Below are 26,834 nucleotides of genomic sequence, written 5' to 3'. Positions count from 1 at the left end.
TTATATTATCATCTTTTCATTGCCTTAACTCATCAATCTTTTTCCAGATCTGTCTGTTTGTTTAACATCACATACCGTCCCATTCAAGCAATTGTTTTATTAACTAATGGCTAATCAGTAAATACACAACAAATTGTTGGTTTAATAACGACTGAAACTAAACTGTGATTATTTGGATTATCTAATACTTGTCTTATACCGACCCAAACAACGTACTGATCCATCAATTAAGACAATGAATGTCAAACTTATAGATATAACTAATAACTTATTAAATATTTATTACTTAAACAATTTTTTAAACAAATTTAAAACTTTATTAATAATTTTATTACTTGATTTGACATGTCTTAAAAACAATTATTGTATTAAATATAAATTAATTAAATAACTTTATATTTTTACATTTATAACTGTTTATTATAAATTTGGGCCATTTTTTATAAATGAGTAAATAATTTAAAAGCTTTTGATTTCATTTTATATTACAATATATTTTATAGACAGTCAAATGGAAACATATAGTAATAATAAATTTAATATAATATTTATAATACAATTAATGTTTCTCATAATTTTTGTTTTATATAATTTTTTCAAAATTATTATAAAATATATTTTGTTTAATTTATATTTTCTAATGTTATAAATTTATTAAAAAGTTATCTTAAAGTATAACATGATATTAATGACTGATAAATATATTTAAATAGAATAGTTTTATACTAATTTACATTTAAATATATCTATTTATATGAATATTAAAACAAATAGAAAATTTATATAAAACTAATTGTTTCATAAATTTAACTCAATTTAATATATAAATATTGCGTTACTATTGGTTGATATTTATAGAGTAAATATCGTCAACCGATAATAAAACTGTTAACGTATTAATAATAACGTAATAAAACCTTAAACGTATATCGCATTGGATTTTCAGTTATTGTCGAAAGTGTTTAACATTTTTCATACAAAAGTCCTTACATTTTATCGTTTTTATTCAATAGAGAATATTGACTCTAATTTTGTGACCATTTGAATGTCTATTGATTTGAATATATGTTTAATTTACAATATATTTATTGAAAACTGCTAGCGTTTAATGTTCTTGTAAATTATAACAAAAATGCTAATATATTCAATTGTTTATAAATAATACAATTTCAATCATACATATAAACATTTAGTAAAATTGAATTATAATTGAATTATTTATTTATTAATTTTATTTAATTTATTAAATATTTTATTAATACAATGTTTAATCTGAACAATATTTTTTCAAAATAAAAACTGACTCTAATTTATTTGACACTAATATGAGCCGATGATTGTTTGTGTGATTTAAACTAATTTTTTTCTTTAAACTAACTTAAAGTATTTCAAATATTCTTTATCTCAAAGTTTTATGATTTTATTAAATTTTAAAAATCCAAGTGTTGTTTGAAATTATGTAATTTTGCTTAATATGTAAGAGAAATGTTTAAATAAGACAAAACATAAATTAAACTTTTAAATATATAAATAGAGTTTGATTTATGATATTTTAGTTAATGTTTTATTAAATAATTTATTTTATAAACCTCTATATTATTTGTCATTATAATGACCTATAGGTCATTATATTTTAAATTAACAAAAATTATTTGTATAAAAACAAACTACGCGTTAATAGTCTTTTTTCCTAAAATTTTTAATTTTCAATAAATTTCAAATAATTTAATAAATTATTATATAACAATTTTCTAATTAATAAAATTAGAATTATTGTTTAATTAAAAAAATTTTAATAAAAATAATTTTATGCTAATTATTGTATTATTTAATAGTTTCAATAATATCTTAGATATTTATTAGCTAGATAATTTACATTTTACAATTTATTCTATTATGGATTTTTAATATTAAAATGTACTAAAATATTGAATATAATATTCTAAATAATAATAATTAAATAAATTTGTATAAAACTATAAATTAAAAAATAAGTAAAATTAATAATATAATTATCATTGAATTATTATAGATTAAGATATAGACCGCAAATATGGCTGATTGTGATCAACGAGAGACACAATTCTTTAGCACTCAATTTTGTAATGATTTGCGGACTAAACAAATTGAATGTAAAGCTTAAAATTCATAATATCAAAAGTTTTAAAATAAAAATCAGTATATTTTTTAATTATAACATTTAAATAATTAATTAAATAAATAAATACTAATATTACGTTTAAGTGTAAGTAAATTATTAAATCATATACTAAAATATTGAATACTTTCAAGAGATTTAAATTTTTAGTTGTTTAATAAATACTATTATTTGTTATAAGAAATAAATTTATAGACTTTTCTTCATTTTTGTCTTTCAATTACCATCTATTAGTCTAACATTTAGTTTTGGACACCAATACCAAAGCTGACAATAAATTTATTGATAGTCATCTTCACTATAAGGATCAGCTCATTGTATGTATGTCTGAGAACAAGAGTATATATATAACGGATGTCCTCTTTGCGACCAAATTATAATTACATTAATGACTACTTATTATTAAATACACTAAAGGAAGTACTACTCCCCAGAGATTGTAAATGATATGTATTGTATAATAATAATAATTAATATTAAATATGTATTTATTATAAATATATAATATATGTGTAAAGCATTTGCAAATATATAATATAGATTCGATACTAAGTCATTGTGGCACAGATTTATAGAATTCATATATGTTCTCCTTTTAGAAGTTTATAATTCATGATTATATTAGTTTAGATCATTGAATAATATCTTTAATTATAAGTTAGATAATTATATTTTTTTAATATAACTTTATTATTTAAATAAAATCAAATATTTAATATATTAATTTTGAATTATAACTGTTTTTATTCAAATAATAAGTATTTAATGTTTATTTAAATTTTATATTTATTCAGTAATAATTTCAAATAATTTAATAAAGTTATTATATATTAATTTTCTAATTAATAAAATTAGAATTATTGCTAATTTAAAAATAATTTTATGCTAATTATTGTATTATTTAAGAGTTTCAATAATATCTTAGATATTTATTAGTTAGATAATTAACATTTTACAATTTATTCTATTATGGATTTTTAATATTAAAATGTACTAAAATATTGAATATAATATTCTAAATAATAATAATTAAATAAATTTGTATAAAACTATAAATTAAAAAATAAGTAAAATTAATAATATAATTATCATTAAATTATTATAGATTAAGATATAGACCGCAAATATGGCTGATTGTGATCAACGAGAGACACAATTCTTTAGCACTCAATGTTGTAATGATTGGCACAACAAATACCAACCGAAAGTTGTGGTCAACAAGTTGTCCAAAATAGACATCAACAAATATCTTCCTATCGATGGCCCGGAGTTGAAGTCATCAATCAATTTGATTGACAGTCAAAAACCTAAAGACAACGCAGAAACCATTTCATCGGATTTCATGCGATTCTTGAATCTGATTCCAACCGATGATCTCAAACATAAACCAATGGAAATATTGAAACAAAGTTTTCCGGTCAGAGATATCTGTAAAGTCGATGACATTTGTGTTGATTTGGATACAAACCGTGTGATTGGAGACAGGAATGCGATTCTCAGAGCTAATGGTTTGATTGTTAACAACACTACTCGTACGGGTCATCGAGTAATGAAGAAGAAAGGCGTGAAACGAAAAGCCAATACACAGACTATTGATAAAAATGGTTTAAATAATGAAAAGAAACGACGATTGGATCAAAACAAGCGACTCTTGACATTTGTTTCCAATTTTGACTTTACATCCGAAATGTTTGTGTTTTTGGCTACAACTCTGAACATTAAAAGTTTATCACACAATGAGATCCAACAGATGGCCAACAAAAGCACTGAAATGAATAGATATTCAAGAAATGAAACTTTGATTTGTTTGACTGAAACAGAACTGAATCGTTGGAAATCTTCCAACATTTACGAGAAGACAATCGTTGAAGAACTGGAACAACAATATAATAGAAAATATTTTTATTATACATTCACACGAAGACAACGTCTGGAGAGACAATTAAGACTCAAGACTGGAATTGAATGGCTGTCGAGACTATATCTGCAACAATGTCTACCACTTGATGTGTCGGTCATCAGAGTTACCATTTGTGACAATTGTGGCGAAAGAGTTGCTGATCGGTGGCATTCGTGTCGGAGTTTCGAGAAAGTTGTTTGCAAATTGCAGTCTCTAATTGTTATTGATTTGAATGAAGACAACGATGATTATGTTTTGGATACCAATGTCAAGAATAAAATGTTGGACCTGATTATTGAATCTTTGGCTGACAACAAACCGATTACATCACCGACTAAACGATCGATTATTGTTATAGAAATAGATCCGACAATTGACGAGTTTTTTTTGTTTTCTTTAATTTTATTAATATTATAAATTTTAAATATCATTAAACATTCTTATTAAACATTAGTATATATTTATAATCTAATACTTATTAAGTTATAAAAAAACAATTTTTTTCAATTTATTTATTTGTTTTTTTAACATATAATCTTAAAAATTATTAAATCAAAATTGTTCTTATATTATATCTAATAAATATAAGTATAGAATTAAAAATAATCTATTGTATAGTTTTATAGATGTTAGTTAACTAATACAGATTTATGTCAAATTAACTAGATTATATTTTTATAATATAATATAATATATAGTATATTTGTTATAATAAAAATATATAAATAATTAATCAGAAATATTAAAAGTATTTATATATTATTCAATATGAGAATAATTAAATTAAAAATCAATAAAAACAACAACTTTAACAAATGTTTTTGGAAAATATTGTAAAACTATTTATCTGTTTATTTTATTTTTCAATGTTTTTATCAATATTTATATACAACTTATTATATCTAATTTATTATGAAATAATTCAATTGCTGTGTTTATTATTAACATAAAAAAAACAATTAAAAATAGATAACAAATTGACAAAGTCTATGAAAACTAATTAGTAAATTTATTTATAAAAATTATTGCTTTTATACATGTCAAAAATATTTTTATAATAATATACAGTAAAAATCATATTATCATTCATTATGAATCATTTCATTATTAGTATTTAAAAATAATTTAATTAAATTAACAATAAATATATTAATGAAAGATGAAATTTATGTAAATTTTTATTTTATTATTTTTGATGCTTTAAAATTAATTTATTATATAATTATTTAATTGTTAACAAATACAATATAAAACTATATTTTTGTTAATAATAACAATTAAAAAATATAGATATATTAAAAATACATTATATTTGTATAATATTTAGTGTTGGCAAAAAAGAGAAATTTATAAAATAATAGAGAAATTTCTAGAAAGTTTCTAAAAGAAATTTCTATTTATGGGATCCCCATGTTAATTTTATTATCTCGATATTTGCCATCATATAACAATACATTAAATATTATTATTAATATTTCAATTATTAATTAAAGTAAAAAATAATTAATTAAACTATATTAAACTATGATATATACCGGTATATAATAAAATGAATAAAATTTTTAAAAACTGATTATTATTAAATAATTATAATTATTATTATATTTATCTATAGGTATCCCATTTGTATAGTACTGTATTATACTGTATGATATTATATGTATATTATCATATCTTATTAAAATACTGGTATTACAATAACTATAGATATGGGGATCCCATAGTATAACATTAAAGTTAAATTTCTATAGAAATTTATCCATGAGAAATTTTCTAGAAACTTTCTCACGGAAATTTATTAGAAACTTTCTATTTGCCCATCTCTAATAATATTATATTATACTATATATAATTTACTAATAATTTTAGAGAGAAGTGTTGCGGTTATGGATGTAAATAATAGTTGGTTTAAAACTGAAAAAACATAGTTTTTTGGTTTTTTGTTTAATAAATTATAAACAAAATATAATAATTAATAAAAATTATTATTGATTGCATACATAAAATATATAAAATAATTATTTTTGCATATTTCGATAAATAAAATAACCAATGTAATTATGAAAACAATTAAATTAAAATCAATATAAACACAAATAATTCAATAGTAAAACGTAAACAAAATAAATGCTATAACTTATTAAAATGATATTATTATAATTAAATAACTTAAAAAAATAATTATTATTTCTCAAGAGTACTATAACTAACCATGTCATTATATTATTAATTTATAAAAATAATTAAATTTAATTAGCAGAACAATAAATATAATTTTAATAATTATTATTTCTTAGTTTATATCTAATTAATAAATATAATAGAAAAAACTAAATGTACGTAAATTTTTATTATTTTTTATCCACTAATTAATATATAATTTATTTTAGATTAATTTTATCTTACGTTAACAAATATATCAAGAGATTATATATATACCAAAATAATCATAACTAAAAAACATAGTTATATTATATATCATATATAGAGTATATACTATTATACAGTATTATATATAATTTAATTGTAACTTTAGACAAGTGGTGCGCTTATGGATGTAAATAATAGTTGGTTTAAAACTGAAGAAACTTATCGTTTCTTCTCTTTAAGTCAAATGTCAATCAAAGAGAAGAAAATACTTGTCGTCAAAACCGTAATATTTGTTTTATGTATTTCACTATTCATATACAGCACAAGTATTTTGTTGGATCAGTATTTTATGGGTAAAACTATAGTTAATATCAAAATTAAGAGAATAAAACCCGATTATATACCCGCCATAACACTGTGCTATCCCTATGCCATACGTATGGACGCATTGATCCAACGATTCCCCGAATTAAGAGAAAACTATACAAAATATATGCAAATAATTGATTCACTGAATGACAGCGATATTCATAATCAAAAATTATTGCATAATTTGAAGTCTTATTATTCAAATTTCATTGAATACTATAAACAGCAAAATATATCTTCAAATGATTTGTATTCCGATGACCTAACGGTTCCCTTTCATATTTATCATAAAAATATTACTGAAAAATATAATAGTTATAAGTTTAACACATTTATTGCGTATACGATGAATAGGGGACAGTTAGTTGAGTACAAAGATATTGAACCAATTGTGTCGATTCAAAATTTCATTGAAACTGGTATTAAATGTTTTACATTTTTCAGTCAACTTAATAGCAAATGGCGTAATATAATGACAAATATTAAAGACATTAGATTCACTATCAATCACAACAACTCATGGTTTCCGCCGCCCTCTTGAACACTGATGACGGACGGATCCGCTTATTAGTTCACTCACCAAACGTCATGCCTTACGACTTATTTAAGGACGACTTTATATCTTTAGATATTAATTACGACTACACTATCGGCTACTCTGTAACCAAAACCATACGATTGCCGCCACAATACGATACAATGTGCAGCGACTACGATATCGCTGGCAATCGTGAACCGGGAGGTCGGGAGCGCACCCGATCTGAATGCAGACAACAGTGTTTAAGCCAAAGTTTGCTGTATAGACATCAGAAATGTTGTTTTACATACAATGGCACACATGCTTCTCCTGAATCGTGTAGTAATTGTTTGGCTAAGAATACAATTGTACCAAAATATTTAGGTATGATATGTCCCAATGATATTAGTTTCAAATGTCAAATACCATTAGAGGATATATGCGATGATCGGTGTAATAGCGAGTGTATTGTCAATAATTATAACATTGATATTAATAATAAATATATTAAAAGATATTCCGGTAGAAGAGTTTGGAGAAAGAAAATGTTTGTTATGATTAAACACAACACAAAAATGGATCAAATTGTTGAACACATCCCCGAAATGACAACAATCACACTGTTATCTAATTTGGGCGGACTATTAGGTATGTGGTTAGGACTCGCCGTTTATACCATTTTGCAAATGTATATCAAAATTATTTAAAAGTATTTCATTTATATATTTAATTGTTAATTTAATTATACTTTATATACATTACAGTATATTATAAAATTATTATATTTTTTTTAATTTATAAGCAATAATTTTTAGACATATATATAATGATTTAAATATTAAACAATTTATTAATTTATTTTCAAATATGAATCTTATATTACAATTAAAATAACTTATTATAAAGGATATAATTTAATCAAATAATAATAATAATTATAATTATTTGAATATATAGACTATTTACAATTAATTAAAAACGTGTTGTTTAAAATACAGTTACATTACATGGCAATTATTTATTTTTAATATAAGTTAAATTTATATATATATATATTGTATATAATTGTTTATTTAATATAAACTCATTATAAAATTAATTATTATATTTTACAATTCATTTAATGAATGGATGAGCACTTAATCAAATTATATATATATATATAATTTATATGTATTTTTTAATTTAATACTTATAATAATCAATTAATTTTATCAATTTATGTTTCATTGATAATACAATCCAAATAGTTTTGTAAAAAACAATTTTACAAAAAAAACACAAATAAAAATGTTTTGTTTCGAAAAAATATCACAAATAGGTATTGAAATCCAGTAATCATTATTGAATTGGCCATCAAATGCCATCATCTAATGTAAAGATCACAATAACTGGAAGTAAATTGAGTTCAAAACAGTATTAAGTTTTGAACAAACATAAAAAGTTTTGTTTTGTTTTTTTATAAATAATTTTGATTAGACATCGTTTTTTGAATTAATTGTCACTTTAAGTATGGGTTTTCATCGACAAAAAAACAAAATAAAACAGTTTGTTGTCCGACATATCATTAACAATCACTAGTGAGATGTCGAGACTTAGTTGTTGTCAAACAGTGATTCAAATTATTTAATCCATTTGTCACTAAATACTGTTGTCGAAGATGTGCGCCAATTGGCTGTTGTTGTTGTTGGATGTTATGATCACAGAGTTGATGGTCATTGAGTGTACAGCAGATCACTTGATTGCCGTTGAGGACGGCCATCGATGGCTGACTCTGTTGTTGATTTGACAATTGATTTGAACAGATTATTGTCGTCTTGTTATTTGTATTATCCTTCACTATTGCCGGCAAATGATTGCCTGAAAAAAATAAAAATAAAATTAATATCTAATTAACAATTAAACTATTTTTTTAAAACATACCTGTATTTTGTGTTTGAATATGAAAGTTATGACTTCGCGGTGAAGACGTTGAACACGATATAAGTGGTCTATTGTCTGAGTGTCGCGAAGAGTCACTCAATGTGCGCGCGTGTTGGCCATCGAGTGATCGCTGAATGGCGGGCAACAAAAGTTTGGCCACATATGGGTCTTCATCGATGCACTCGTAGATGTGTTCGATAAAGTTAGGCGAATGTGAGGCCAAGTGTGCGGCCGAATGCAGACCATATAAGTCTCGACACGAATTCTTCGGGCATCGGCTCTGAGCCAATCGTTTGCAGCCGTAATCGCTTGATGTGTCGTCTGTGAGATAATACTTTTGTGTCATTCGTCGCAATTTCGGGCTTTCGGCACTGGCGGCCATCATTAGAGCACCCATATTGACACCATTTGGTGCCGCATTGTTGACAATTCTTTCCGTACCAACTATTGACTCGCAATTGATAGCATTGGCGACGGGAAACATGTTAATGGCTGTGGCGTCCTTATGAGCGCCTGTATTGGCGGTATTGTTCACATAAAGACTGGTTCTGTGGTCGGTTGTCAATGAAGATGACGGTATTTGTTCGCGTGTTGTGTCCATCGACTTGGATGGCGTTGAGTCCAAGCAAACCGGTTTCAGATTAAGAGCTTCAAACAGTTTTCGGTATTCGGTGCGGACTTTTTCGTTGGTCAGACAGTTAAAGACAAAGATAAACATTCCTTGCAGTGAATTGCAAATCGTGAACAAGTAGGCCATAAACAGTGATTCACGGGACAGGTAGAGCAGTCCAAAACTCCAGGTAATCCCCAATAAGAATACCAGAGCCAGTGATCCGCGGATCCATATTCTGTAAAAGTTATTTAATATTAAAATAATTAGTAAAATATTTATATTTCATTAATAAAATAAAAGATTTTAAGTAAAAAACTCTTACTTAAGATTATTTCGCCTCAATTCGAGACTATTTTCACCACTTTTTTAGAAATTGTTAATCAGTTTAGAGAAAAATTTGAGAAAAATCAGTGATTAGTTTGTCAGTAGTAATGACCAATCAATTGATTCATGCAATAATAATATTAATATTATAAGTATAAAAAAGTAAGTAATTAATTAATTATCAGTTTTATTCATTATTCACATAAATTATAAATCTATTTATTATTAATGATTTCATGATTTGCTTACTTGATATTCGTTAGTTTTGTCTGCTCTTTGGTTTTGTTGGCCGTAATGTGCGGTATGTGTCGACACATTGTGGTCATTGCAATGGCCAAGAATACAATGTTGGCCAACAGTATGGCTATTACTGGGCCGACAAAAGCCCAGATAAAGTAGTTATCCGATCGAAGCCAACAGTATTTGGATGTTCCGTATGAAAGTGGATCAATGATGGCCGATATGATGACCAAAATGGCGGGTACGCCGTAAGACAATAGATAATACCAGTTGACTCTGGATTTTTCGTGATCAAACACTTCAATAAGCATAACATATAGCTGAAAGCCCTCGAAGAACATCCAGAGAAATGCCGACAAAAAGAAGTAATGAAGACCACAGGCTATTAGACCACAAATCAGTTTGACTTTTGTCTCATTTATGCCTAATTTAGTTAATCAAAAATATATATATAATCAATAAATCAATTAATATTATTATCATTTATTTTTAAAAAAAAATATTATCCGTGTGGACACACATACCTAATAGGAAAATCAGTTCAGCAATTATAAGGCAAAGGCACAGATTGGTGTGGATTGTTGTCCGGACACTTCTTAAGCTCCTATCAATCATATGTCGCAAAAAATTATTATTATTATTAATCAATAATATATTTAAGTTAATTGAAATTTTATCTTTAAAAAATTGATTGTCGCTATAAATGAGTAGTTTTTGTTTCATTTCATACCTGAATGAGACTAATGTGATAAACGTTATGGTAAGGCATATGATAGATACGGTACAACCGATCACTGTTATGACACGCAATGCCAATTCATTGCCCGATGAGATCTGTTATCAACAAACAAACAAAAAACGCAATGAAAAACAAAAAATATTATTTAAGTTTTGTTATATAAGTTATTTATCGGATGATAGAAAAGTTTATATATCGTATAAAATAACTTAAATGTTTTTTGACAAATAATAGTTTTGAAAAAAAAACTTAACAACATATTAATGAATTGTATAAATCTTGAAATATTAAAGATAACAAACATTTAGAAATAGTGGGTTCGAGACCCTCGAGACTATGACTGTTATTTTTAATTAGTTAGAATTAAGTAATAAAATTAAATCAATTTTATTGATAAATGCTATTTAAATATACCTCAACATTGTTGACATCCATCAAAATGGCAAAATTGGTCAAATGATTGCATTTGCATGAGGTATGGGTGCGATTTGATCGTATAGTATAGCATCCCTGGTCAGACCAGTCACGGCGATCAATGTCCCAATAGACACACTTGGCGTTTGTTACGTTATCGGTGATCAAGTGTTTCAAAGTAAACTCAATCGGTTCACTCAGTTGTGTATATCTCTCGGTGTTCAAGTGTAGGCCAAATACATCTGAATTTATAACTCGGCTTACATTAAGTGATTGTAGGCCACCGTCAGCGGCCAACATAACAGTGCTTTCGGTTTTTGGCTTTAATAGATGTCCTAACTTTTTATACATAACAAAAATCACTTTTACGACACCAAAAGCAGTCGACTGGTCGGTCAGTGTTTGCGGTGAGAGATAGATGCTGTTTGAGTGAAGTGTTACGGCATTTGGCAGTTCTTCAATGGTGTCCACAATCGGTGGCAAATGTAGGCCATGACTTACTGATTGTATGGACCGGATGTGAATCGATAAAACTATAAACAAATTGAAATTTATAAAAAAATTAGTAAATAAATTTCAAAAATGAATTTTCTTAATCTCTTACAGATATTTTGATGAGCTCTTAGATAATCACTGGTTTGGGTTTTGATTTCAGCCAACAGAAGAGCTAATCTCTCCAATGCATTAATCTGTGAAGTGATGGCCGACTTCTGGTAATCGGTTGACAAATCACTCCACGCTTCCACTTGTCTATCGTCTAAGAGACTGCTGACTATGTCTTGAACCGACTGTTATAATATAATAAAAATTAAAATTAAAGACAAACTAAAATAATTGAAAAAATAAATAAAAATTTTAAATACATTTAGCATTTCTCTGACGACATGATTCCGTTGTTGTTCGTCGTGTGTCTCGTATTGTATGCCTTCTGTTCTGAGCACCAAATGATTGATAATATCTGTGGCTCTGAAGAGGTCGCCGCCAAACAATGTCTTCTCTCGACAACCTTTGGCCAATTCATCGGCTAATGAGACAATTGGTTCGCTTTTTGAGTTAAGTCTGTGTTCCAAATGGGAGACCCATAATGAAGAACAGTCAGACATATCGGCTTTCATTTGTGTCCATTGAGGTCTGCCATTCAAGTAAACACATGACCAACGGGCCAATCCTTGAGTACCCGCCGGACAAGACTGATTGGCCACATGACCAGCTAATGTCCAATTCCAGGACAAACCTCGGGAAAATGCAGGCGGACAGTGATCAATGGTTAGATCAACCAATTTGTCGCTATTTTCATGAATCATTATGTTATTATCGTTGTTTAAATTATCATTATTATCATTATTCATGTTATTATTAATATAGTTATTATTATTATTGGTAATCGTATTGTGCTTATTAGTATTGATTGAGTCGGCATCTGATCCACTGGTAATCCATTTGCTTTCCGGTGTCGATGAGTAGTATTGATGGGCATTATTACTATTATCTCCTCTATTATTAGTATTGACACCTGTTTTATCGCTATCAGTATTAATAAGAGGCGTTTCATTATCGGAAATAATCGGCGGATTAACCGGTGGTGGGATGTCGTTCTCATTAATTCTTGGATAAGCATCGATAGGTTGTTGTGCGCTATTATCACTATTGTTTGGTATCGACTGTTTGGTCTTAAATTCCGTTTGACTAACTTCTGATCCCTGTCCTTTGCCACTGTCCATCTCAATGGCCGGGAATGGCATCATTTGTGACGGATTATACGATTCCGGAAATATGATTCTCGGATTAGGCGAAGAGTTAGCACCGGTGCTCTCAAACGATGGCTTATTATTATTGTTGTTATTATTATTACTAATACTAATACTACTATCAGCTCCGGACTCATACGACGGTATAATTGGATTTCTAAATGAATGGTTCGGTGGACGGGCTGTTGAATAGGGCGATGCGTTATCTGTGTAAATGGTGTGACCAAACAAATCAATTATTATTATTTAGGGAAGCACTCGATTAAAGACAAGATATGGTTATATTATATATAAATAGTTTCCATTAATTTTTTTTTCCAATTGAAACGATTGATTTGAATCAAATTGCAATAATAATAAAAAAAAATAGCAAACCATTCAATAATCGTTTCAATTTGATAAACACGAAATAAAACCAAATAAATGTCAAAAAGATTATATATATAACTTATACATACCAGGCATACACTGGTAGTGGGCTTCCAGGTATTTCAATGTTCCCGGACAGGGGTCACCAAACATGTTGGCAGAAGCCGGCAGTTTGCACGACCTCTTCATACCACAGCTAATCAATAATAATAAAAAATAATAACAATTTTTAGTAATAAAATAAACACTTTATATACAGTATTATACTGTGTATATATACTTAAAAATATGAAATACATATTTTTTCAAAATTTGAAAAAGCAAAAACAAACAACTTTATGGTGCAATCAATACTCATTTAGATTTTTTTAAATAACTATTTTTCTAAAATGAAAAATACAATCATATAATCATCAAATGAGATCTTTTTAGAAACAAACAAAAAATAGTCATTCAATTGATTTTAGCAATCAGTTTATGCAATGTTTGCGTTTTTTCTTCTTCTTCTTCAACGCCACTAAAAAAATATGTGTTTTGATGTGATATCACTTATAAAATCCAATACTAGAAAAAAGTCATTAATCATATGAATATACAGTATATTTATATACACCATATATATATATATGTATATTCGCCATTAAAACTATTTTATTTTCAATTAGCCGATGAATTCAATTTGAAAAACCACTCAATGAACGAATGATAAGCAAATTATCTAAAGAAGTGATCGTTTAGTTTATTATGAAGAGAGAGAGAGAGAGAGAGAGAGAGAGAGAGAGAGAGAGAGAGAGATTGTTTGTTTGCACCATAAGCTGTCAACTCGAGTAAAAGTAGATATCTTTAGAAAGTCCACTAATAGCTGTGTAGGACAGGTATGCTTTTACATACCTTTCTTGCATCACTCGGAACGACCGATGAGACATACAGTCGACTCTCCAGTCGACGTTTCCGTTATCATTGCACACGGATATCGAAAAACGACCAAAATTGGCACGAATTAGGTTTATATGAGTTCCTTCTTCACAGATTATCTCAAGTGCTGATCCCTCGCAGGCATATAGTGTCCGATAACGAGGCGGTCGGACACTGATTGCTCCTAAAACAAACAAATAATAAAATGCAATTAATTTATTTATACAATATTTTTTTATATAAAATTAAATTTTTCAATACAATAAACTAGAATTACTAAAATTATATAGTATGTCAATATAGCTATCAATTTGTTAAACAATAAATTTAATATTATATTATAAAATGTAATTCAATTTTATGGCAAAATTAAAATGCATTTAAAATGAATTTTGTTTTAACTCATACAACAATAAAAACCTAATACAATATATAACATAATAAAACACAAAAAATCAATTATCTTTAGATTAGTCGATATTTTTCCAAGTATTTCAATTGTGTTTACAAATCAATGTTTCAATTTATCCGTTCATTTGTGATGTGAAGACAATAGCAAATGAAAGACTTTTTTGATGAAATGATAATAAAGAAAAAAGCAATTAAGTCTTCAAAAAAAATAAATAAACTAAAACATCGATTAATGTGTTGTTAAATGAAATAAAAGTCAAATTCATGTCTCAATCAATATATATGTAGAGCTAAAGATAGATATAATAATAATAATAATAATATATAAGAAATATCTCTATAAAAGTTATTTCATTGCCTTTTCAGTCAGTTAATCAACTAATGATAATCAATGGCATCGCTATTATGACATATTGTTCGGTAATTGTGTCTTCACATCACTTACAACATAGTACATCATCATCACAATAATCATCAACTTTATATTATACCAGTTTGTAGTGCCTAACAGTTAACTATAGTTCCACAAAAATCACTATACAGTACAGTACATCCCCTATCAAAGTTAGCACTGGGAGGTACTGTATGGCAGAGGAGATAGAGAAGAGAGGGGACAGTTGGCATTTAGTAGTAGTACTGTACTGTACATACATTTGCTAAATCTGAGTATTGATTGTTAACAGTATAAGCAATGGCAATATATGGGGAACAGCTTCAAGAAGTAATAGACAATAAAAGAAAACATTAATTCCATAACAAATTGAATTGAATCTAATCGTCAGTATAACTGTTCCCCAAAATCTTAACTACCATTTTTCTATCTCTCTCTCTCTTCAAAGATATAAATGTTTGACTATGTTGTGTGTGTCAGCCCAAGCAATACCAGTGCCCATATAGTACTACTACTACTAGTTGTACATATAAACTAAATGAACGCTCAATTTGGAGGCTAAGTGCTCGACAAGACAATCAATACAATCAATCAATTTGGTTAAGACATACAACACATATATACAACTGATATCTTATGGTTATATATATGGACCTCATGTTCGCCCCTTTCGTTGACTATCTTAACCTTCATTTGTAATAATCTTTAAGATCTCAGTTATTTGAAAGATAATTGTTTCTTCAGTTTGTTTCAGATGCTTATCGCTGACACAGAGCAACAAAAAAGTCATTTAAAAAAAATAAATTCAATGATGGGTTGGGAGGTAAAGGGCGATAGAAAAATATAATTAAATGTTTTCTCTTTTTAAAATTGTTTCAAAAAAATGAAATGAAATGAAAAACTCAACACTAATTGTCAGTATCAACAAGTTTTGTTAAAAACATACTGACATTACATTAATAATAATAATAATAATAACCCATAAAGTGGTTGTCCTGTCATCGCAAATGACAGTCTCTTATTTGAGTTGAGTAGGAGAAGCAAAAATTCTTGGAAAATTGCAAACAAAAAATTAAATAAATATAAAGTAATTACAGAATTTTCACTCTTGTTTTGCAATCAAAATTATAAAACAGTATCTGATATATAAAACTGAAACGAAAACACGTTAATTATTAATGATATATAAAAAAACATTTGCAAATATATATATATACAGTATATTTAAATAATTTTTATATATAATTTGACTTTTCATTTGCCTGTAAAATCCAAATACTCTGTAAAAAACCTTTATTTTGTTGTTATGTTTGTCTGGCAATAAATATTAAAGCGTTTTGAATTGAAATTAAAATTATTAGATAAGTCAATTAAAATTAAACCAATTAAAGTCAAGTCAATCATGTGTTTTTGAATTATAGTTTTGAAAAGTCAAATAAGATTTTTTGTTTAGTTTTTGCTTATTTTTATTTTACTTTCTCTATCTCTCTCTCTCTCTCTCTCTCTCTCTCTTCTTTCTATATTTTCCGCTACTCTATCATAATATACATCAAAATCAAATTGCGATAATTCAGTTCACATTAAAATTATTGCAATCAAAAAGGAGTCAAAACTCCAAACCATAATAAACCTAAAAACAGTGGAAAACATTGTGTGAAAGAGGAGGCAGTCATTTGAAAATGAATGAGGCATTGAAAAGAGTGGCTATTTTTTGAGGTGAAAATGCTTTTCAATATATCAAAATAAAAAATATATATAATATATAACCAATAATACATAATAATGATAATAATAATGTTTTATAATAAGTAATGTCGACCCCCACTATCCCAGAAAATTGGGGTTCACTTTATATATATATTCAACAACAGTGTATTTCTTGAGGTGAGAGCCCAGCCATAGGTGAATAGGAACTGACAGCAAAAGGAGAGCAATATAAAAGATTTCGTGATTTGCAAACAAAATATGATTTGATAGGAATGGGAGAGAAAGTAGAGGGAGAATAGGCATATACTATGAGTGAGTTAGATATATATATATTGAAATGAGATGAGAGAGAGAAAGAGAGAGAGAGAGAGTAGTAGTAGTAGTAGTAGTCTATCACTGGTTTTGTTAAATTCAATTCATTTTGCTTGATATCAATAAGCAAAATCTCTAGTCCCGTATTGACTACTACTATCTGCTATCTCCCTGTGCGTGGCTGAGACAGAACAGGGCTGGCAATTGATGGTTAATTACTGATCGCGAGGGCATCGCATCGACACCAAAATTGAAGAGAAGGTACAACTCCTCAACGATTCAACAATAAAGAAATGCAATACAAAAAAACTAAAATATAAGTTGAATAATATTTTTGTAATTGAATGGTATGTGTTATGTATGCAATATATTTATAACAACAACACAACAGAGAGTTTTTTGTTATGTTTTTACGGCAAAAAAATATTTATAAAATCTGAATATCAATTGTATATTAAAAGAAAAAATACATTTTTGAGTGATAGGACACTACCATCACTTTGATTATATATGGCTTTGAAAAAGCCGTCAATTATTTGGCACTTTTCAAAAAAGCGCCCGGACGTTAGACCATATCATAGATATCATATAATAAATAAATTACAATTTATATATATATATATAGTGAGGGTCTCATAAAAGTGTAGATAATTACTAATATTATAAACATTTTCCATATAAAGTAATACAAATGCAAATCATATGTTATTGTGTTATAAAAATATGATAAAATGTTTTGGAAAACAAAAACATATTTATGCGAAAAATATTTTTGTTAAATAAAAATGATTTTTCTCGTTATACTAAAGTCAAAAAATATGTTTTTGTTTATATAATATATACTAAATTTATTTTGTATATACAGTAAATATGATAGACTTTTACAATAAAAATATGCAGAAAATTATAAATTTATAATTAAACTTTATAGCATTATATATATATATACAGAGTACATATGATATATAAAAACATAATAAAATATTTATGTCGTTTGGGATTTCAATATATATATATAAACTTCAATGTTTGCACACTTATCCATAAAATTGTTGCACAAATTTAATTGCCAACATCAAAGAATGCAAAACATAATTTATATAACGATATATATATTGTATATAAAATTTATATTATGATATGATATAACACATCAAAAATTATAATGCAAAAAACTAATAATATTTTCAATTGCATCAAACTGTGGGAAAAGTTGTTAACTATATATACAGTATATATATATATGAAGTAAATATACTATTTTTTTGCTTAAGTTGTGTACACTTTCCCGGTATATATATAAAAATGAGAGATTAAATGACACATTTGACAGGTAAACAACTTTTCAGCCAAAAACCAGAGAACCAAACATTTTGAGATACCATTTGTGCCGCACATTCACTATCTTTTCGCACAAATACTCTCTTAAAACACTATCATTATTAGTGTCACCGAAAAAAATGATCGGCCAAAAAAAAGCAAACCTCATTTGCAGAAAGTGATGCATAAAAATGATGGCCAACAATACCCCTACAGATATATAGATAGATAGACACACCAATACTTATTTGAAAGCCTAAACTAGTGATCAGTTGTAATATAACTGGTATATCATTATCAGTCTTTGGGCCAAAAGCTCTCAATTTTGTCATATCATTAGATATCAAGTGAATAAAGTTTATGTTATTGAGAGGAGGGGGCGTTTGGGTATGAGGGGTACTCATTTATAAGTGATATAGATAGGTATTATATATATGTAATACAGGATATGGCTTTAAAATAGGTAAACGGAAAGGTAGTTGTTTTGTGTGCTGAGTGTAAAAGACCTGAAAAAAGTCAACAAAAAGTGGTTTTTCATATATGATTGCCGGAGAAAATGATAAAATTTGATGTGATCTGCAATTATGGTGTCATTGGTGTTACAGATGGACGATAATAGCTTTTTCGCCAGTACTTCATCATCATTGAGCCCAATAGTACTGTCAATGGTTTCAATAATTTTGCCCCCACCCCTCCTCAAAATATAGTGAGCCCACAAACACCACAAAACTAATAGTCAAATGGTATATGTTTTTAGAAAGTCATTGCTTTTATGGCTGACATTCCCCCTCTCTTTGGTTTTTCTTAAGACTTCTGAGCGTTAAAAACATACAATTGTATCACAAATTCACTGCAATTTTTAGACAACATTACCATCAAGATTGACATCAAACAACAATGACTGGCAATTATCTGAAAGCATCGATACTATCATTTAGATAGCAGTTAGTGTGTGTAAGTTTGTTGAGGCAAAGAAAAAAAGGGGATCCAATAGATGATAATACCAATGATATTTAATATCATTGACTTATCTTCTTTTGGTGTCATTGTTTTTTAAGGGGACAGACATGTGATTCAATGAATCAGAAAGCGATTAAAATACATATGATTTACACACAACTAAATATCATTAGAAACATAGTGTTCAAAGTTATTGTTTCTTTCTTCATCTGTGTAACAAAACTAAATGAGACGTTTGTTTGTCAGAAAGAGAGAGAGAGAGAGAGAGAGAGAGAGAGAGAGAGAGAGAGAGAATCTCAAGTATTAAAGAAAATCATATTATATGTAATTACTTTTCAGCGCTAAATTTACTACATCTCTCTCTATCTCTCTCTCTCTCTCTCTCTCTCTCTCTCTCGTTAACTAACTAGTAGTTAAAAATATTTAATCAAAAAAATAAATAAATATTTGAAACGCAAATTTAGTAGAAAATCCTTTTGAGAATAAGTTTAAAAACTAAACTATATTTTTAAAAATTAATTCTCAAATGTGTTTCATTTAGTTTTTTCTCTGCACTGAACACACAAATTATCTCAAAAGCCATACAATTTTGTTGGGAATATAAAAAAAAAAATCTTAATTAAAGGCATTGAACGGTTGAAGCGAAGGAAAAATTGATATAATAATTCAATAGTAATAATAATATTATTATTACATAACATTTTATATAGCGTTTAACAATATATATATAAAACAAGGTCTACAAAGCTATGTATGTGTTATATGTGTATTATTATTATTAAATGAAAAATACAATATATAAAAATTTTGTAACAAAAATTGTTTTTTGAAAATATTTTTTCTTTAAAGTGAATGAGTTTTTTCTCTCTATCTTTAATAACCCGAAGCTATAAATTGATTCAATTGTTTCCCCACCAAAAAGCCAGACCTTTCTCTCGAATCCAATGTTATATCTAATGAGCTTTTTGTACTCACTTTGAATCTCTATTTTATATTTTATATCACATTTTATCTACAAATAACATATAAAAAAATATAAAAATTTTTATATCTAATATTAGAAAACATGATAACAAAAAAATTAAAGTAACCATTTCTACCTTTAGGTCTACTGTTTTTATATACCAACTGTTATAATCATACAATAGTATTGGCATTTAATTAGAAAAATAAGTGCTTTTAATAATAAATATGATGAGAGAGAGGGGAGAGTTGGTAGTTGAGTGCTAACACCGATTGCCACCGAAAAAAAAAGGTTCATTACATGAGAGGTAAGACTGGTTTTGGTATCTGGTTTTTTTGTATGTTGTTATGCAAAACATGGCCTTTCCATTGGGATAGGGAAAGACATGATTAAAGAGAGAGAGAGAGAGAGAGAGAGAGAGAGAGAGAGAGAGAGAGAGAGAGAGACGAATTGAATTTCAAATAATCGGTCGGTTCGGCCGATGTTTGGGATTAAATCTCATATAACGTTATATGAAACACAACTAATACATAGCACTTGTAGTTTTATGCGAGGATGTCTTCAGTGACTAAAAAAGAGTAGTATTACTTCTAAAATAATAATAATAATAATATTTCTGATTTCTGATCGCCCGAAGCTATCGATTCGATATATATTATATATAATATAATACATATACAGCATATACTATATTAGTAAACATATAGCATATATGGTATGGTTAGAGATGGCATGAAATCGCAGTGTTATGTATTAAAATGTGATGCGATGGTGATGTTGTTGTCGACTCATAATATTCAGTATATATAAAAAATAATAATAATAATAAATCATTTGATGAGACTCTCGGTAGTACAGTGTGAGAGACCGTAATAACAGTCGGAAAATAGTGTTATTATTATTATAATAATAATAATAAATAACAAAATAGATTGCAAAAGCCAACGAAACGTATCATAACTATTACTACACCTCAAGTAATATATATATATATATATAAATATCTATAAATATATATATATACCTGATTTTAAAATCAGCAACACATTTGTGATAAAAAAATTTCATTTTATTTTTTATCACTTTCTATATAAATATATATAAAAATCACATATATTTATTGATAATGTTAGATAATATTTTCTCCATCAACTAGGTGCTACATAACTAAATAATATTTCTACCTTATCTAAATATTATATATATATAGCATTTTTACTTCAGGTCAAAAAATACTAAATAATTTCAAATAAAATAAATCATACTTAAAATATAACGCGTGTTTATACTGTAACACTGTATATATTCAATATGTTATATCATACTATTAGATTATAATATTAAGATCAAACATAATGATAAAAACAATTTTAAAAACTAAGTACCTTTATATTTATAAATACAGATAAAAATCTATATCTATTTGAAAAGATATTTTTAAAAATATTTTTATATTTATATAAGTAAAAAAACATTAAACAAAATGAAAAACACAAAAAAATAATTAAATTTGTTGCACACATCATGCATAACAAAAATTGTTTTGATAATCTACTGTAAACATTATATGATTATACATAACATCAGAAACAATAAAATAAAGTAAAATTTGATTTAATTTATTTTTTTCAAATTGTTATTATAAAAATAGTTTTAAGGGATAATAGACAGCAAAACGCAATTTTTATTTTATTTAAATGCAAATATAAAAAAAAGTTGTATTATCAAAACACTTATAATTGTATCGCATGTGTATAGAGCATATACTATACTATAAATAAATGGTAATCATATATCAACTAATTATGTGCAAAAATAATTAATTTTGTTTCATAAAATCAATAGGGCAACAGTATATTTATATACAGTATAATAATGCATTTAAATAATAATATTAGATAATATGCAAATTGTCTAATAATGAAATTGCATTATCTAAGTAGGTGTGTATTGTGTGTAACACTGTGTGTATGTATGTATGTGTTTGTGCATATAAACTATTTATAAAATGTAATACTTGATATATATTTACTGTATATAATTTATATAAAAATTGTATAACAAACTGATAGATATCACAATATAACAATTATAAAGAGAGCGCATATAAAAAGCTAGTTTATATATATTAATATATATGGGTAGAGATATCTGATGATTTGATAACAAAATAATATAATGAATGTATATATATATATATAAAAAAAAATAATAATATAAAAAATCAAAACAAAACACATACCAGTTCTTGTAGATGAGGTAAGCGTCACCACCAGAGGTGATAGGATGAGACTCAACAGGTAGATACAGGTGCTTATCGTGTGAGACATCTTCAACAACGATGTGCTGCTACTGTTGAGTGATAATCACTAACTAACTAATGTGTTGATAGCGATGGTGATTGTGTGGGCAATTGAATCGCACCGTTATATCTATTGATCAAAAAACGACAAAAAAATATATATATTAATGTTGTGTCACATCACTACTAAAAAAATAGGGGGTGCTTTAATGATTTAAACAACTAATGTGTTTATTATACAATTTAAGTTGTTGCTAATATTATTATGGATATTAAAAACTTTTCACATAACACTAACTTACATTACTTTACACACTAAACATATACTGCACAGTAGTATCACATTTAAAACCTTTTTGTTTAAAAAAAAAACAATCAAAACAATAACATTTTTTTGTTGGGAAAATAAAACGTCAAACATCCAACTGTTTATAGTAGTATAAATTTTATAAAATAAATAGATATATAAACATTTTTATTTATCAATGATATCTATTTAAAAAAATAAAATAAAAGTAAATCCCAGTGACCGATACACACATATATATATATAAAGTATAGCAAGACATTTGTGAGAGCGAGTGTGTGATAGCTATGCTATCCATCAGTGAAATGGTACGGAAATCCAGAGATCAAAAAGTGTTGCAACCGAATGGTATGCCATTTATTATTTGCTCACCATTTGAGCCAACCTTAAAGCACAGGGATCTCAAAAGTGATTGGGAATGAGAGTCTATGTGTGTGTGTGTGTGAATGCGAGAGCAATAGAGAGAGAGAGAGAGAGAGAGAGAGAGAGAGAGTAGCGGTCAGTAGTCTTTTTTGAGTTCACTTAAGGGATTTTGAAGGAAAGGGAGAGAGAGAGCACAGGACTTTCAAATTAGATACGACTAATGAATTCACGTGAAAGTGATCATCACTAACGAAATGAAAGGCAATTGTGGATCAATGGTTGAGTCGATATCTTTTAAAACTTCCTGAGGGGTCGCAACTCATGACAGTGACAAATGAGTAGTCTTAATGAGCACCAGAAAGTCAGTGGTCAGAAAGCACTGGTGGTAGTGGTTGTTGTCTTAAGATATGGTGTACTGCACACACAATACAGTATATTCATATATACACACACAACCGCACCATTATATATATATATATGTCTTAGACAGTGATCTTTATGGAGTGAATGGCAATAATCACAGCAGGAATGCAATGACTCTTCAATACACTATCAAACACTGGCCGAACCGATACCTCATTTCAAGTCAAAACTTAACCAACCAGTCATTGCATTTAAGAAAGAGAGAGAGAGAGAGAGAGAGAGAGAGAGAGAGAGAGAGAGTCAGTCAGTCCCCGTATTTTCATTACTGTAAATAATCATAACTAAAGAAATCCAATACCTATTAATTACAACTCATTGACTGAATAAATCATGTCATTAATCAAATTTAGATGACTGAGTCCAATGGATAAGATAGCATTGGGTAGGCCTACCAAACCAATACATAGAATAAAACCCATAACCAAATCGCATATATTAAGTGTCATTTATTATATTATTAGAGTCAGATATATGATATATATTAGGATTATTATTATTATTATAATGATTTGCTTATACGGTATACTATTATGATCTTAATTACAAAAACCCCTTAAACGGTTAACCAAAGATATTTGTCATTAAATTTAGGCTAACATTTTGTGAGTCCATATTTAATATATTATTAAACAAATTAATTACACATCTTTTATAAACCAACAAAAACACTGTATAATCAATAATCAAATCAGTTATGTCCTATGATATTGGATTACAGCTGCTTTAGTAGAGGTAATAATAATAATAATATACTATTAGTAGTAGTAGTAGCAATAGTGTGGTATCGATATGTATGTGTATGACATACCATATCAATTGGTGCAAACCTACATCACAGTCAGGAACTCATTAAGTGATTATATTATATTACTATAATTAAAAAAATAAAATATAAATTTTCAGTGGTTTGGCAGTCATTGAAGAAAAATAGGGCTAAACATTATTGCTAACATCAAATACCATCACTCATATCGATGTGAAATGTAGTTTAGATAAACTCACTGATGATATTCATTCATACATTCATTCAATTTAAAACATTTGATTATAATGAGTGACAAATATTTTTTGATGATATGAGAGAGAGAGGCCAACCCTACCACATACACTCCCAGTGCTGCAATAAAAATAGTTTCCTATGTGTATGTCTATGACATACATATCTGGTTCGGACACATAACTACCAAACACTACTACTATTACTACTAGTGGGTCATTGACTGAACCAACTGTTGGGAAGACAGACAGAGAAAGAGAGAGAGAGAGAGAGAGAGAGAGAGAGAGAGAGAGAGAGAGAGAGAGAGAGAGAGATCTTTTTAAAAGTCAGTTAATAGTTGTGACACAAAATATAATAATCATTAAGAAAACAGAAAAGTCAAGTCAAACCTTATGTCACTAACAGTCACTCAGTTTGGTCTCTACTTATTATCCATCAGTTATTACTCGGGTTACTAACTAAAAGTCTTGACGCAAATTAAGTGAACATCTCTTTATTTGAAGACAACTATTAGGCCAAACATAGAGTAATAATAATAATAATAATAATAATATTATTACTATAATTGATATCAACATTGATTTTTATTTGGGTATATAAAGGAGGTCTGAGACCATTAACTAGCGGGTCAATCGTCAATAACAAGAAAATAGTTTATCAAAATTATATCATATATAAAAAAGTATCAAAAAAACAACAACAAAACCTCACTTTAAAACAACAAACTAATTGTTTTTCACATGTATTTTGTAATGTTTAAGAGAGACACACAAAGAGAGAGAGAGAGACGAGTCGAGTAAATAATAATTATTATATAAAAATAATAAAATATTAGTTGTTTTTTGAAGGATGACTTGTGTAACATAAACCCGGAAAGCATTTTCTCAACATTACATTAACAGAGTATCAATGATAATAATAACAATAATAGTTAAATACTAGCTATAAATATATCGCTAATGTAAAGGTAAAGTGCTTATAATCAATAAATAGTATATTAAAAAATGTCATTTAATATTATTTTAGTTTTATTTCAAAATAAAAAGATAAATTAGATTACATTTCAATGTCTATTAGCAGCGAATGATATATTAATAATAAACTAAACTATTGATATATAAATTTATATAAGAGATAGAGAGATAAATAACAGTTAAACTATCAATTTTTTTGTTAATGTGTTGGCAAATATTGAGAGAGAGAGAGAGAGAGAGAGAGAGAGAGAGAGAGAGAGAGAGAGAGAGAGAGAGAGAGAGAGAGAGAGAAGCCATCAAATGGCTAACGATTGTGATGTCAAATCATCAGAAAATTATTAAATGCCTTTTTTGTGTGTATTGACTATTTTGTATGACCTGCTTATCGGCACAATGATGTTCATCACACACACACACAGACATACGCGCATACAATGAAATAATTTTTTTTATTTGAGAAACTTTTTTTTCAAATAGTTGTCTAATAGTAATCATAATTTTCAGCTCAAAAAAGCTGTTCAATTCAAAACACATATTACATTATTATTGACGAGTGCATTGTGTGTCACTCATATATTTATATACACATATACAGTTAGTGATGTACCGATTGCAAAATGCGCAATTGCATTGGTCGGAAATTGCGTGAAATTGCCGCAATTGCAAAAAGCTCGATTGCGAAAATCGCAATTGTAACATAGAACAATTTATAATTTTTTAAAAATTAACAAAATTTAAATGGTAAAGCAATATGAATAAAAACATAAATTAATTATATAAATTTTAATCATTTTATCATAAAAT

The 26,834-nt window shown here is 27.2% G+C and overlaps 2 protein-coding genes across 3 annotated transcripts in view; both read right to left on the bottom strand.

The window, feature by feature from the left end:
• Nucleotides 1-26,834, bottom strand: part of LOC128959428 (myb-related protein B-like) — a 395,191-nt gene that overhangs the window by 51,783 nt on the left and 316,574 nt on the right. The window lies entirely within an intron of this gene.
• Nucleotides 8,730-26,834, bottom strand: part of LOC128959423 (adhesion G protein-coupled receptor L3-like) — a 47,741-nt gene continuing 29,636 nt past the window's right edge. Inside the window, exons 3-14 of one of the 2 annotated variants that reach the window (XM_054305367.1) lie at nucleotides 22,907-23,096; nucleotides 14,576-14,783; nucleotides 13,774-13,880; nucleotides 12,431-13,521; nucleotides 12,172-12,355; nucleotides 11,568-12,100; nucleotides 11,145-11,248; nucleotides 10,939-11,018; nucleotides 10,424-10,838; nucleotides 10,173-10,211; nucleotides 9,238-10,085; nucleotides 8,730-9,174 (exon numbers count right to left, since the gene is read on the bottom strand). In XM_054305367.1, the coding sequence (XP_054161342.1) occupies nucleotides 8,882-9,174; nucleotides 9,238-10,085; nucleotides 10,173-10,211; nucleotides 10,424-10,838; nucleotides 10,939-11,018; nucleotides 11,145-11,248; nucleotides 11,568-12,100; nucleotides 12,172-12,355; nucleotides 12,431-13,521; nucleotides 13,774-13,880; nucleotides 14,576-14,783; nucleotides 22,907-22,994 (3,990 nt within the window). In that variant the 5' untranslated portion in view covers nucleotides 22,995-23,096 and the 3' untranslated portion in view covers nucleotides 8,730-8,881. The remainder of the gene's footprint in view (nucleotides 9,175-9,237; nucleotides 10,086-10,172; nucleotides 10,212-10,423; nucleotides 10,839-10,938; nucleotides 11,019-11,144; nucleotides 11,249-11,567; nucleotides 12,101-12,171; nucleotides 12,356-12,430; nucleotides 13,522-13,773; nucleotides 13,881-14,575; nucleotides 14,784-22,906; nucleotides 23,097-26,834) is intronic. The other variant, XM_054305368.1, reaches the window with a different exon arrangement.

This window comes from Oppia nitens, unplaced genomic scaffold, assembly GCF_028296485.1.
Source record: "Oppia nitens isolate AA-2021 unplaced genomic scaffold, nextdenovo-longstitch-racon4-pilon3 scaffold4_pilon_pilon_pilon, whole genome shotgun sequence".
NCBI lineage: Eukaryota > Metazoa > Arthropoda > Arachnida > Sarcoptiformes > Oppiidae > Oppia > Oppia nitens.
The sequence above is the reverse complement of the archived record's forward strand: the minus strand, read 5'-3'. Positions and strand labels throughout refer to the sequence as shown.